We start from the raw sequence: 14,533 nt of genomic DNA, 5'->3' as shown, positions 1-14,533 counted from the left end.
AGAATAAGCCATTCGGATAGCGGTGCCCAAGTAGTTATATGCCACTGTGAGCAGATATTAGCGGCGACAGACAAAGTCAGGAGTGAGACCATACAACTGAGCTGTGCTATGTGATGTGCATAAATTGCCTATTCCTTTGTAAGTATTGATACGGGGAACTGCGAGAAGGAATAATCACCATCATCATCGCGGCTTGGACGGTGTCTAAGCTATTCGTACTGAACAAGGTTCCAATTAGACCCTGTGCCTCAGTGAAGTAGTAAGATGCCCATTCGGTATCATCCGATCCTGTATTTGAGTACAAGGATCCCAATGCCAGAACAGAGTATACCAGGCACCGCTTTTGTCGAGATATAGGTGTTTCCGAATCAGATGGCGAGCTTGACCAAAATTGCTCGTAGGCAGCTCTGAGGGTGCTAGGTGCTAGAACTGGTATAGTATCACTGACAGGCCCCAAAAAGCACTCAAAATGAGCATCAGCTATTCTCTCCTGTATTTCAAAGCCATATGCTTTGTTTATATCACCCGTCGTGTATATTTGATCTTCAAGCGTTCTATTCGAAATAGCAGAGGCCGCCTCCAATTCTCGACCGGAGGGTTTTCGTCTTTTGTCTGGCCGCTCGCTGTCGAACTGACGATCATTCAAAATCCCGTCGACTGGGATGAGCAAATTTAGTGTAGAAGTGGTTCCATAAAATGACAGAGAGCTATTATTCTCAGAATATATGGTCATTCCCGGTAGTTTCTGGTTCGATATCTGACCACTGTCTTCCGAAGAGTTAATTTGAAATCCACGCTTAGGAAAGAACTTATACGTACCTGAAATGCTCTCGGTATTTCTAGGCTGCAAAGTCCTTTCGCCGAATACCGCTCGCTCCAGCTCCACTACGCGCGCATTGATAATGTCAAGCCCCCCTGGTTCTTTTATCAGGATCTGAACACGCTGTCATTAGAACAGACATACCCAGCAATTTTATTGGCTCCCGTAGAAGGATCATAGAAACACTCGACTTTGCTTTTCTCACATGACTTGCAGGGAAGTAAGCCGTCGCACTACTAAGTATCAGTGCTGGGCTGGTATGGAATACCTGGAATCTTGAGAACCCACCTTCAGCTTCCGAGATCGGCAAGGGTCGCAAGCCTCTGTCGTCTTTCTTCGGGTGCCGATTGATGTGGCTAATCTGCGGGCTGGTATAGACATTGAATGATATTTCATGTGCATGTGCTTCTTAGCTGGAATAATCGTGAGGATGACCTGGCCCAGGCAGGGTAGAGTATAGTGCCCCCACTATTGATTATGTCACCCAGATTTGGGGAAGCGGGATTCCCCGGGCGTATTATTTGTGTTCAGAACAGCCTTGCCCTGCCCTGATCACAAGATCCGCGTCTTCCACGGGCACTAATGGACCTACGCAAACTGGTTCCCGTAGGTTCTCCAATCTTCAAGAATGTCTTGATAGATTTGTTTCCAGCGTCGATATCGGGGTTGAGTGACGCCGCAATTATGGCGACTATGCTGTTTTTACTTCTGGCGGTCCTGGAACCGAATTGGTTGCTTGAGATGTATATACTGTCAAATCGTGACTTTTACCTGGAGGGACCTCGAGAGTTTCCCATATTTGAAGCAATTTGCTCGCTGAACATGTGGTGTAGCCCTTGGTCGTGACTTTTCGCATTTTTTAGAACTGCTCTACCATTGGTTGAATAAAACTTGATCATTTCGATATACTCCCCTGCAGCAGATTATTCATTCCAAGCATGCACTCGACATGGCAAAAATACAGTACATGGGTGTACAAATGAGTAGACGGTGGCAAACCCGCCGCGGCCTGAACTCTAAGCTCTACCCTCGAATTTAGGGTTGTTGTCAGACCGCAAATTGAAGAGGAATTAGTCTCGATACTATACTATGAGTACCTTTGATACCTGGGCAAATCTTCATATATACTTATAGTACTATAATTCATCAAATTCATAAGTCTTTAATTCATTTTTAAATGTAGTTATGACTCGCTGGAGACAAGCATCTGTCTCTATATAGATACTAAAAATCTATCTCAAGATGCGTAAGAAGGCGACTAGAAAAGGAACGCGAGGCTTTTCTTGTAAACTTTGTTCCATCCAGAAAGGTTTGCGTCCTCGATTGCCTTGAGAGCCTCGAATTCGGCCTCCTCGCGATCAATCTCGGCCTTTCCGGTCCAGATATCGGCGTTGTGGGGCTTGATGAGCTCGGTCTTCTTGAAGAACTTCCAGCCAGTGAATGCCATCACGTAGAGGGGAATTCCGAGATACGAGGTGATGAAGGTCTTGTAATCAAAGTTCCCGTATTTCTCAGGGTTGTGGATGAACACGCCGAAGCTGCGGGTGAAGGCCACCAGAACACAGAAAAATAGGGCGATGGAGGAACCAATAATTCCCAAGGGAGCCTTGTATGCCAGGGTTGACTCGTCGACACCCTGTGCGCGGCGAGCACGAATGAAGAAGATGTGAGTGATAAGAAGGGAGATCCAGGTCAGAACTGTAGTAGCAGGTTAGAACAGGCTTATGCTTTAGGAATATAGACGGATGGAAAAGAACGTACGTCCAAAGATCGACACCATATCAGTGAAATAGCCAAAGACTGCCTTGGAGCCACTGGAAACACTCATAAATGCGAGAAGGCAGAAACATGCCGAGAGGCCCAGGGCATAGATGGGCACACCGGCCGCATTGGTGCGAGAGAAGATCTTGGGGGCCTTCTTCTCACGCGAGAGACCATATAGTGTTCGAGTCGCAATGTAAAGATCGGAGTTTGCGGCGGAGAGCACGAAAACAAGGATACAGGCATTGATGATATGAGGAAGAGCAGCAACTTGCTTCATTGCGACAACGAAGGGGGAGGCAGCGGCAGAGCTCTTGGCCTTGGTGGCGAAGGCCAGATCCTGGGAGTTGTAGGGGGACCAACATGCCGACGAAAAGAACACTGAGGATGTAGAAGACGATGATTCGCCAGAAGGTAAGCTTGATGGCCTTGGGGATGGTCTTGCGGGGGTTCTGGGCCTCTCCGACGGTAACACCAATCAGCTCGGTACCTGGAAAACATTTGAGTTAGACAAGCCAAAAGCAAGAGGCGACCAATTTGGCATGTTTCTGGAATATTCTTACCAAGGAACGCAAATGTGGCTTGGACCATAGTGGACCAGAAAGCAAGAAACTTTCCAAGATTGCCGTCCGTATATTTGGTGGCAAAAGCACCAGGTTCTTGCCAGTACCGAAAGCCTCGTCTATCATGATCGGGGCCACCGCCCATAGCGAAGATGAAAGTGCAAAGAATTATGCCCAGGATGATGATCACTTTGAAGGAGGAAAGCCAAAATTCCAGCTCGCCGAAAAACTTCACACCAAAGTAGTTGATCACAATGATTGTCACCATGAAGATAGCAATCCATACGCCTGGACTGACATTTTCTGCTGAGGTTTTGGGCCAATAGGTGATCACAAGGGCTGCAGCCGTAAGTTGCGTGGGTGGGAGAATGATGTATTTAAGGTAGTAGCTGCCCGGTTGTTCTATATTAGCATTCTTTTTTTATATTTTGCAGCAGCAGTTGGATCAAGTATTTACTCACCACCATCCAAGAGTAAATCCGAGAGCAGGGTCACAGAAACGGCCAGCGTATCCCGTGAAACCAGATGACAGGGGTAACCAGGCAGCCATTTCACCGAGACCACACATGACTGTCCAAACGACGAGACCCATGAAGCAGTACGCAATCAGTAAAGAGCCAGGCTAATTAGGACGGTTAGTCTATATCTCAGCCGTTTATAATAAAATTGGCAAAACTTCACATACCCCAGCTCTAAAATGTCAGGTTAGAAATGATTCAGATACATTTTCGAATGGGGCAATACTCACGTCAAGGCACTACCAGTGCCAACAATCAATCCAGTACCAATAGCACCACCAATTGCAATCATGGAAATATGACGGGCCTTAAGATCTCGGTGAAGCTGAACCGGCTCTTCTTGCTCGCCTTCCTTAGTGTCATTGTAGCTTGGCTGTGCTTCGAGAGCATTGATCTCATCGGGGTGACCCATCTTGCTATAAGCCGAATCCGATCGACTCAAAAAAATAAGCAGCAGATGAGTATGAAAAGAAATGAAAAGAGGCCGAGCAGCAGTGGGGGGGGGGGGGAGCTGAAGATAAATAAAATAGTCCATCGCACAGTTCATACTAAGCGAAACCCGGGGTCAAACTCTACATTACCATTATCATTATCATTATCTTTTCTCTCCTTCGCCCCCTCGAACAGTGGAGACAAATTCCTGGAGAGACCTCGGAACTAAGATTGGACTGGACTAACCACGGACTAACCACGACGTTGTATCTTGTGGTCAGACAGTCTGGGCACTTGGCAATGCTTGGCAGTGGCTGACTGGCCATTCCGTCTCGCCGCCTTTCTCCTCTACTCCGGGTGAGGCGCATCTAAAGTCAACAGTGGGCAAATCATACCATCATCCGAATTGCTTAGATATTCCTGTCGAAGATCATCCCCGAGAAGTCTGCCCGTTATCTTATACCGTATCCAACATCATCTTGAGACAGGAGATGGTTCCTGGAGATATGGATAACCAGATAAGCAAGGCCCACCTCTGGGGACAGGTTTCCGGGGTTATGACAAACAGAAACTGCGGTGATTTGCCCCCTCCGTGAAACCTTCATTGCCCTGGTATGAATCCTGCCATCCTCAACGGGGACTAACGGGGATACCGTGGGACGCCCAGCCTCCGATACGATTGGAAGGCGACCCCGAATGTAGCCCTGACTAGCCGCTCTCGGGAAGGGATTTCTCGCCGTCGGGCCTCCCCTTTACTCGGCACGCTTCGCCCAAACGGGTCACCCTCCAACTGATTGCGGCTCGATGGCTTCTTGGCATCCCCTTGGCTCGGCCTTTTACTCGAGATTTTTCACTTTGCCTGGTCTTGGCAGAATGGCTGGAGGACCCATGGCCAGATAAGCCGATGGGCGCGGGGTACCGTGGTTTGTCAGGGGTGATGATTGGGTATCTCCTTCACGTAACTTTTCCCCGGAAAGTTCCCGGGGTGGAGCCATGTTGACCTAGGTACCCTGCTAACTACCTTGCCGCATTAAACAGCCCATTATACTAATATGTACTCCGTAAACCCGGAATTCTTCGGCTTCTTCGGCCCCATTGACGTACAGGAAGAATTGTATTAGAGTTATGGTTTCTCCAACCTATAAACCCCGCATTATCTTCTCCGCAGAATTGAATGTATGACACCAGAAAATTGAGCCTCGCCTTCCGATGGCATGGCATTGGGCTGTCTTTCTGCCTCCAATTCTCCAAACCTCTGCCGCGCCGTCGTGCTAGCACGGAGTCCCCTAAAGGCTAAAATGAGCTAGCGGGGGCTGATATCAATATATTTCTCTTTTGGAAGAGGATAAAAATCCTGCCATACGCCATGAGGCCTCAAATCATGGTCGGAGGTTTTAAGCCTTGTATCGTTTTGGGATGGCTACACTTGCTCCGAACGGGGACTACTAGTAGGTAATAGTAGTTATCACTAATACCTATTAAAGAAGTAGCCCTGGAGGTGGCCTGCTTTTGCACTTCCCCGCCATATATAGTACTACTACCTAGATAGTACTAGTACTAATAAAGGTCTCAGTGACGTTCAAGTTCAACTTTGAACCTTGGGAATTGCGCTTGTTATTTAGTGATCCACCTGGGCACCCAAAATACAATAAGCAATATGATCCGCGTCTTAGACCTCGGGAATTTCTTTCTCCAGGCCCCCCCAGAATAGTAAATTACCCTGAATAGGATTCAAATTCCTTCAAGAGCTCCTGGGTAGCCCGGGGCCTTACCTGGGCTTGAACACTTCCTACTACAAGGACTTTTTGTGGCTACCTAGGTAACCTTGAGTATTGCACCCGAGTACCTCCGAATCTAAGCGTCCGACTTAGCAATGCGACCGTCCCGTACTACTACTAGGTAATAAGGTTGATTTACGATATGTTCTAACCATAATCATACTAGTTAGTTAGTACCTAGGTAGTACTCTGGAACCTTGGAATGTATATCTCCATGGTTTAGAAATAGTATCTATCAATTCTCTAGAGTCCGGTTGTAGTACTTCTAATAATTTAGTCGTATTTAAAAATTGTTCGTTCTGTACAACTAAACCTTGGAATAAGATACAAAATGTATTGCGAAACTTGGAAGTTCAAGTTGAAGATCACCTTGGTACTGCCTAGGTCCACGAGTTGTAGTAGTAGTAATACTCCTAAAACACAGCATTGAATCTTGAAAGCATCATGGCTAGGTACCTACTAGTATATACTATTCGACTCGGATTAGTAATCATAGTGACTTATACTTAGGCACTAGTAGGCCCCGTATGCCAGCCTGCCAGTGGAGAAAAGTGTCGAACAGCAGCCTGAATCTACTAAAGGAACTTTTAATTCCACCAAAAGCACATCCTGCTATGATTAAGACCAAAATTTGTCTCTCTTACTGCAGCTCGAGGTACTGCATACTGCTCAGTTCTCGCTTTCGAGTTGGGCTTGCGTCACCCATGAAGAACGCGTAGGAGAGAAAAATAATATCGCAAACTTTGCAAGACACCTGGGCAATCACTGAGAAACAACAGTGATTTATACACATATTAGTTTCGGAATTGAGCTCAAGTGATTTATTTCGAGCGGAGCACATCATTTTAAGTGTCAATTGCAGCAACGCTCACAATCGCCATGGAATACGCCAAGCACGCCATGTTGTTCGTGATCTGTTTTCTCACCCTTTTTACCCAAAGCGACAATTTTTGACAGACAAGATTGAGATTGTGGATATAACTAACGATCTCTAAAATCTCGTATCTAGTTAGTTTATTCGGCCGATATATTTTGCAATTAAAATATCTAGGTATAAAAACAAATCCAAAACTGGTCTCAGGTGCTGTTTATACTAGTGACTTGCAAAACTCGAGTTGGAATCCGATTAGTTAGCCATGTCGCAGATTTCCGCCCCACTCTCTCAGGGTGTTGGATATGGAGTTGTCATCGGAATTGGATTGACATTTGCAGCAGGTAGGGCCAATGATGATATTTTGATTTTGGAAACCAAAGCTAATAGCCAGGCATGATACTTATTACTAAAGCGCTGAAAAAGACAGTGGGAGAAGACAATTCGAATGCTGAGACGTCAGTTGCAATGAAATTGTATCAAATACTTCTCACTAATCTTGACTAGTTTTATTGTGGCCAATCGGAATGTCGGTACCGGCCTTGTCGCATCGGCCGTTGTCTCGGTGAGAAATGGCCTAATGCTTTCAAAGCCGGCAATTGCTAACTTGATACTAGTCTTGGTTATGGAGTACCATGCTCTTAAGTACAGTTTTAGTAGCGTATCAATATGGCATCAGTGGCCCCTTCTGGTATGGTGCTGGCTGTTCCCCCATGATTGTTTGTTTCGCCTATCTTGGAACTGTGTGCAAAAGCCGGGTACCAAGCGCGCATACTGTATTAGAAGTCGTGAAGATCCGATATGGTAAGTATCTTCTTAGTTTATCACTATTTACGTTCAAGTTTACTTACCCTTTAAGGCACTGTTGCTCATCTGAGCTTTACATTTTTGGCTGTGGTGAACAATTTATTCAACACAATCAATATGATTCTGGGCGCTTCATCAACTATAACATACCTGTGAGTCTCAGATTAACGCTTCAGATTGGTAATATTTCTCACTATGATAGAACTGGAATGCACATTGCGGCTTCAACATTTCTCCTACCCCTTGGTGTGGTTATTTACACACTTACTGGCGGTATCAAAGCAACGTATGTTGTCGGCTACCTAGTTAGTGATGATATATGCTTAAACTAACGATATGCCACTGGAGATTCTAGTTTTCTGACCGACTACCTGCACACATTCATTATCTTGATTCTTTCTTGCTACCTAACTACTAAAGTGCTTATTTCTGATGAAGTCAAGTCGATTGGTGGATTGTATGACCTCGTGATTCGGGCTCAACCAGACCACTTCATCAATGGGAATTATCAGGGTTCAATTTTAACCATGACTTCCCAACAAGGGATATTTTTCGGAATAATTCTCCTTGTGTCAAATTTCGGGGCGGTAATAGTGAGTATCTCGACGCCTTTGATAGAATACTTGCTAATTTTTTGCACAGATGGACACTGGATATTTCACAAAAGCATTCGCTGCATCACCAGGCAGTGTTTTACCAGGCTACGTTACTGGAGGGGTATTCTACTTCAGCATTCCATGGGCTATTGGGACTGTTATGGGAATGTCCGCTCTAGGACTGGAGAGTTCAAAAGCTTTCCCAACATATCCACGAGTAAGTCTAAGTGACGAGATTATCAGGTGCTCTAGCTGACCGATCAAAGGCCATGACACCCACAGAAGTGACAAATGGACTGGCCCTACCGTATGTAGCGATAGCGGTAGCGGGAAAGGGCGGGGCTGTGGCTATCCTTTTGATGGTCTTCATGGCTGTGACCTCTACCTTATCGGCTCAGGTGATCGCAGTGTCATCGATAGTTGCCTTTGACGGGTATCGAACATATTGGAATGTTAACGCAACAAATAAAGATGTTATTCTATGGAGTCGGGTGGGGGTCATCATATTCGGGCTTGTCGCTGCAGGTCTTACTACTGTTTTCCACTACGTCGGCATTGACATGGGCTGGACTCTATATATGATAGGTAAGAAATTCCGATTGACCTTGAGAGAAAGAGTAAAACTAACAAATTTGAAGGTGTGATTACATGCCCGGGAATTTTCCCGCTGATTCTTACATTCCTCTGGAGGCGGCAAAGTCGCATCGCTGTAATTGCATCGGCCTATCTCGGGTTGGTGTCAGGACTCGCTGTTTGGCTTGGGACGGCGTACCGCTTCTACGGTGAAGTGAATGTCTCTACGACAGGCAAGACTTTACCATGCATGTATGGTACAGTCGTCTCGGCCTTCAGTCCACTTCTGTATTCCGGGTTGATCTCCTTATTTTCCCCTTCTGACTTTGACTGGAAAATTCTGGCAAACAAGAGCTTGGAGGTATGCCCAGAAAATGAGTCTCAGGAGCAGACCCAAGAGGTCACAAAAATCGAAGAGACTTTAGAGTCGACACAAAAACGCTGGGCGCGATACGCTCTTTTATGGGCGGTTGCAACATTCCTAGGTCACTGGGTGCTTTGGCCACTGCCTATGTATGCAGCACGATTTATCTTCAGCCGAGGTGTAAGTAAAAACGGAAAAAGTCATATAGGGACCATAAGCTTACTGATGGTGAACAGTTTTTTATCGCCTGGGTGGCTGTCGCAATTGTCTGGCTATGGCTTACATTGTTGACGGTTGGCCTATACCCGCTGTTGGATGGACGGAAGCGAATCTTCCTGGTTTTCCCAAGAATACTCGCAAACTAGTAACTAATAGACGTATAGATGCGAGAAGTGGAGCTAGGGACCAAAATTTGAAATTGAATCTACAATATGTTATCTAGAATCTTTCAGAACTGCACAAGATCTTTCACTTGCACCACTTGCCCGGTTCGGATAGCCTTATTCGCAGCAATTCCGGTCAAAATTGACATAGCTCCATCAACGTGAGAAGCGGCGCGATTGAAATCATCTGGCGCTGGGGTTCCAAATAGATCGTTGAGGAGCTTCGGATCTCCGCCACCGTGACCCCCCTCTCCCTCGATAATGGGTATTTCAGTTGGCGGGGCAAACATGGGATGTAGCGTGATTTTCGTATGCGCCACAGCCCCCTCTTTACTTTGATCGCCGCCAGCATTGACGTAAGATTGCTCAAGAACGTCCATCTCAAGACGACCTCGAGTTCCATTGAAGGAGACCCGAAAGCCCTCCCATGGACAATATGCGACTAGGCTGTAGGTCAGGATGGCCCCAGACTTGTAGCTCACCAAGACACCCATTGTGTCTTCGATGTTGATCCCGTCGCCGAAGACACTTTGGTCGCGATAATATCCATCTTCATGTTCTGCATCGAGATACATCTCCTTCAGCTGGGGATGATCTTTCATGTGAAGCGCAAAGGGGTCATCAACAGCGCCCGGGCTGCCATGGGTACGAGAATAGAAGTTGGTCTCGCCTCGTAGCTCAGCATTCTCCTTGCCATAGAATTTTAAGTCTCCCTGGGCAAATACTGTTTTAGGCTGACTCCCAAGCCAGAAATTGACCAAGTCAAAGTGGTGAGTTGATTTGTGCACGAGCAACCCTCCGCTATTGCGTCTGTCCCGGTGCCAACGGCGAAAATAGTCGGCGCCATGTCGAGTATTAAGCATCCATTCAAAGTGAACCGAAGTCACTTGACCAATAGAGCCATTCAGCAGCAGCTCACGAATTTTGGTATTGTGGGGTGCGTATCGGTAGTTGAACGTGACACGTAGCTGCTGCTTGGTGGCTTTCACTGCATCAAGAATTTCCTGACATTTGTTTTCGTCCACGGTCATGGGCTTTTCACTAAGAACATTGCAGCCTAGCTCCATTGCCCGGATAATATACCAGTGATGCGTCCGGTCAATAGTTGTCACTATCACCGAATCTGGCTTGGTTTCTTCGATCATGCGGTCAAACTCCGTAGCCTTATAAGTCGGTAGAGCCTGACACCCAAGCTCCTGTACTCGAGCATTGGCAACATTCATTCGAGTCTGGTTGGTATCACAAAATGCCACAAGGGTCGCGGTTTGTTTGAAATCTTTGACAATAGCGTTGTAGAAGAACGCTGCTCGGCCTCCAGTTCCGACCACGGCATACTTAGTTGGAGCCATAATGCACCTCAATGGTAGTGAATATAAGACAAACCTGAAAGTATTAAAAAGAAAATGAAAGTATTATTTCCGAACGCGGCGTATAAGAAAGCATATCCTAGCTTCTCGGTTTTCCGTCATGTTGTTTTCCGAGTCGTACAGCTACCCCTCACAACCAAAGAAGGATAGCCCCGCAAGGACCCCGGATTCATCGAGTTTTTCCATCAATGAAATGTTCAAGTTTGCAAATAGTACCAAGTGATTATAAACCCCACGCGATCCAATAGTTCCCCAGAAAAAAAGCACATCTAGCGCCGTGGGGGCACCGGGTACAAATAAGCCGAGGTGATAGCAAAGAAAAAGAAGTGCCATCTCATCTTGGATACTGGTAATCTCACGCGCGTAGATAGAGCAGAATTGTTCGAAAGGTATGCTATTATCCTGTCAAGCTGAATGAATGTTTTCATCAACGTAGAAGTAATGAAGGAAATCAATTGGTAGGTGCTGCTTTATTTGACATTTTAGCTATGTTTCAAATATTCCCCAATATTCGCCAAGTTCGAGATAGCAGAGACGCCATAGCGCGCCGTCTCATTCGTGCTGACCCAAGGAGCCTCCTCGCCTGCGCTGAAATATTCCGGAGGTGAAGTTTTGAGAACAGTCCAATCTAGATGGTCTGTGTATCCATCTGAATCGAAAAATTGATCCCAGGCCACTTTTGCAAGATAGTCACTGTTTTGTTCCACAGCTGCAAACGCTGTGAGGGTGGAGTGACTTTGCCTCCAAGTCGCATGATCGGGGAATTCAAAGCCGAATTCTTTGCGCTGAACATCAGGTCCCCCATTATATGCTCGACAATATGATAGCCAGACTTCCATGAACTTTTTCATCGAAGATGAGTTTTCTTCTTCGGTAAAATATGATAGCTCTGCAATGACCTCTGGAAAACCAAAAAGCATAGACAGATGGGATATGGTGTGTTCTGGGGTTGGAGGTGGACATTCTCGTACTTCTCCATTTGATGGATCTAGCAAAAGTGAGTTGTTTCCGATACCATGGTTAAGACTAGAAATTCCCTCCAACAATCGAAACACAAGTTCGCGAAATCGAGTCCAACCATCTACTCGTCTTTCCCATGCTGTTAGCCATGTAGCAAGAAGGGGACCACAATCTAGACCAATATTTGTCATCGCAAAGCCATCCGGAATGCCAGCGTGTTTTTGAACTTTCCGATGTGAGTCCAGCACCAACAATGTATTTTGGCTTTCTTGAAGCTCCGAAATCAGATCACCCGTACGTTCATCTCCTGTGAGATAGTAATATATGCGACGATAGAGAACGTTTGATATTCTCAGTTGCTTAGAGCTATCGCTAAAGTGTTGAACCCCGTGTCGAGTGCCGAACCCCTTGAATTTTCCAGAGTGATATACATCAACCTCCCCGGTGTGTCTCGTCATGGCTTCAGCCATTTTGAAAACATCGGCCCTTCCCGTGTGAAGAAAGTACAGCCAGAGCCATAAATCGGTGGATAGCTCCGAGTTGTCCCAAGCAAACCCTCCAACATCGTAACGCCAGGCATGTCGATACGCATCGTAGGTATGCTGGACATCACCATAATCCCAAAAGCCATACCATCTGTTCTGTTCGACTTGTTTATGATAATAGTTGAATAAAAGATCGAGGTTTTCCTCAATCTGAATTTCCTTAGGGGGTGGGACTTTCCCCGATATGCGAAAGTCGGGGGCCCAGCATCCATGGAAAGCATGGGCATCATGCATATGAGTTGCAGTGGCCACTAGGCGAGGCGGGTTGCGCACAAGAGATGAAAATGCACTGAAGGAATGATTTGAAGGTACATCACGGAATGGCTTGAGAATGATTTGATTGGTTCTTGCGATGCCGTTCGCAGTAACAAATCCAGGTTCGAAATCTTCGTAAGTCACATCGAGAGCTTCAAGTTGTTTGTCATAGCTGTCTAATCCAAGTCCATCGTGAAAAGGTGTCGTTTCCAGCGGCCCTGCAAGGGGGAGTAGAGCCAAGCAGTAATGGATGCCTGATGAGACGTCAAGTCATCCAGGTCCAGCTGGGTTGGATAGCGTTCCCAAAAGTCAGACATTCCAATGGCGATACCTCCGCTGTCAGCGGACCCCACAAATACAGTCCCGTCAGACCTTCCACCTGCAGTAACCTTGACCCAAGAACATTCTGGCTTCGTCCTTTTCTTGATAGTGAAACCGTCAGGCGAAAGTTGGCTGAGTGAATACGAATCCCAAGATGGGATATATGACAGACCCCTGGTAAGCTCAGTTCTGGTCCAGTTTGCTTCATTTAGAGAAACATGGTAGCCCGATGTTTGAGCCACCCGATTCTGGATTGTAGGTCCATGTCTTAGACCAGATAGGCCCTTGACCTCTTCTTTCAAAACGCCACCATCAGAGCCTCCGTAACGAATGTGACGATTGTAAAGTTCACTTTCGCCCAATGGCACAAAAAAGCGTAGCCCGAGAGAAGTGAGTGGCTGATCACTGTCTAAGTCATGAATGAAAGAGTGGATTATCTTGACAGATGATGCATTGGAGTGGATATAGAATCGCACATCGAATGGTAGTTGGGCATCGTTGTTTTTGCCCAGGACAGCCCCAGAGACTTTGATTAGAACTCTGCCGAATGAAGAATTTTCAAGTTCGACCGATTTGACAATGGTAGTGTATGGCTTGTCATCGATTGATGCGATCACGGTAGCTCCCGAGCACACTGGTCGCCCATCGATCACAACGTCTTTCAAGATTGCTGAGCCACCTTCTGGGGCAAAATTGACTTGAAGTCCCCGTGGCGTAATCACCGAAAGATAGTTCTCATTCTGAACTATCTGTATTTTCTTTCCCCCCCTCAGCTGACGGTGGCGCGCCTTTGATTGTATACTGCGTGCTGTACCCAACGTCGCCGCTGACGGAGTGGGCGCTCCATTTAAGCGAATCGTCCGGCCAATAAGCAATTTCACGCGAATCAAGCGGCCATTGGTTTCCATTTGCCTCAATAACGAAGTTTTGGCCTGGCGGGTACATACCCTTGGGCCAAGGCATTCCAAACGACACACCATCGTCCAGGACTTGGGGACCGTCCCCGGTGAGCCAGCGAAGATTAGGGGGCGACATGTTAGCGGAGTAAGAGTCGATATTGCGCTCGGACCGTTTGAAAACAAGCGACACAAGCAATGCGGGACAAGAGGCCAAGAAAAGCGTGGCAGGGGTGAAAGGAATTTTAGCACGCTACTGGAAAACGGTGAGTCTTTGATGGCCTCTCCAGCGGGGTTCGTTTGTACACGAGACATCACGCCACCGGTTCAAGGATTGGCTTTGGATCAACCATTTACGAGATTCACTGGCACATAATTTGATCTCAACCTCATTTCCAAATTCCACCAAAGAAAACTCCCATCTTCATACCCCCAAAAAGTATAATCACGTAGGGCTCGGCTGCTCTTTACCCGGTTTATCCAAAAGAGTTCAATCTCGGTCGATCGATAGCCCGCAGATGTTGATCAGAGAACGGAGATTGCCCCATCTGGGGTATTTGGGTTTTCTGGGGCAAGCTATCCCCCACATTTGCCTGTCTGGGGGTGCGGAGTTGTTGCCAGGGATGACGCCGCATTCTGCGATACAAAGAGGGCCGGATGCGCTGGCCACAGGGAGAGGTGCAATTCATCAACACCACTGCGAACCAAGTTACACTACGTTTA

At 46.7% G+C, this 14,533-nt stretch overlaps 4 protein-coding genes across 4 annotated transcripts; 1 reads left to right on the top strand and 3 right to left on the bottom strand.

The window, feature by feature from the left end:
• Positions 1-2,078: 2,078 nt before the first annotated feature.
• On the bottom strand, positions 2,079-4,074 carry N7533_003025 (uncharacterized protein; the record flags this gene model as incomplete). Its single annotated transcript, XM_057099675.1, is given in 7 exon segments — positions 2,079-2,518; positions 2,582-2,921; positions 2,941-3,071; positions 3,145-3,533; positions 3,606-3,766; positions 3,830-3,836; positions 3,893-4,074. 7 exon segments carry the CDS (start codon positions 4,072-4,074, stop codon positions 2,079-2,081), a joined length of 1,650 nt encoding a protein of 549 aa, XP_056964811.1.
• A 2,928-nt stretch (positions 4,075-7,002) lies between these two features.
• On the top strand, positions 7,003-9,448 carry N7533_003024 (sodium:solute symporter family protein; the record flags this gene model as incomplete). The annotated part of the gene is made up of 11 exons (XM_057099674.1): positions 7,003-7,087; positions 7,138-7,201; positions 7,251-7,308; positions 7,361-7,547; positions 7,603-7,702; positions 7,753-7,836; positions 7,906-8,143; positions 8,193-8,363; positions 8,413-8,731; positions 8,785-9,263; positions 9,302-9,448. Coding segments are annotated over 11 exons (1,932 nt in total), but the record flags the coding sequence as incomplete, so codon positions are not given.
• Positions 9,449-9,531: 83 nt separating this feature from the next.
• N7533_003023 (Gfo/Idh/MocA family protein) lies at positions 9,532-10,815 on the bottom strand (the record flags this gene model as incomplete). Its single annotated transcript, XM_057099673.1, has 1 exon — positions 9,532-10,815. One exon carries the CDS (start codon positions 10,813-10,815, stop codon positions 9,532-9,534), a length of 1,284 nt encoding a protein of 427 aa, XP_056964809.1.
• A 500-nt stretch (positions 10,816-11,315) lies between these two features.
• Positions 11,316-13,949, bottom strand: N7533_003022 (polysaccharide lyase family 26 protein; the record flags this gene model as incomplete). Its single annotated transcript, XM_057099672.1, has 3 exons — positions 11,316-12,847; positions 12,925-13,654; positions 13,734-13,949. The coding sequence occupies 3 exons, from the start codon at positions 13,947-13,949 to the stop codon at positions 11,316-11,318; spliced, it is 2,478 nt and encodes an 825-aa protein (XP_056964808.1).
• Between the last annotated feature and the right edge of the window lie 584 nt (positions 13,950-14,533).

Source organism: Penicillium manginii (assembly GCF_028828005.1).
Source record: "Penicillium manginii strain IBT 31320 chromosome Unknown utg000002l:1.0-5564898.0:1.0-5567710.0, whole genome shotgun sequence".
NCBI lineage: Eukaryota > Fungi > Ascomycota > Eurotiomycetes > Eurotiales > Aspergillaceae > Penicillium > Penicillium manginii.
Note: the sequence above shows the minus strand (reverse complement) of the source record. Positions and strands in the feature narration are given on the sequence as shown.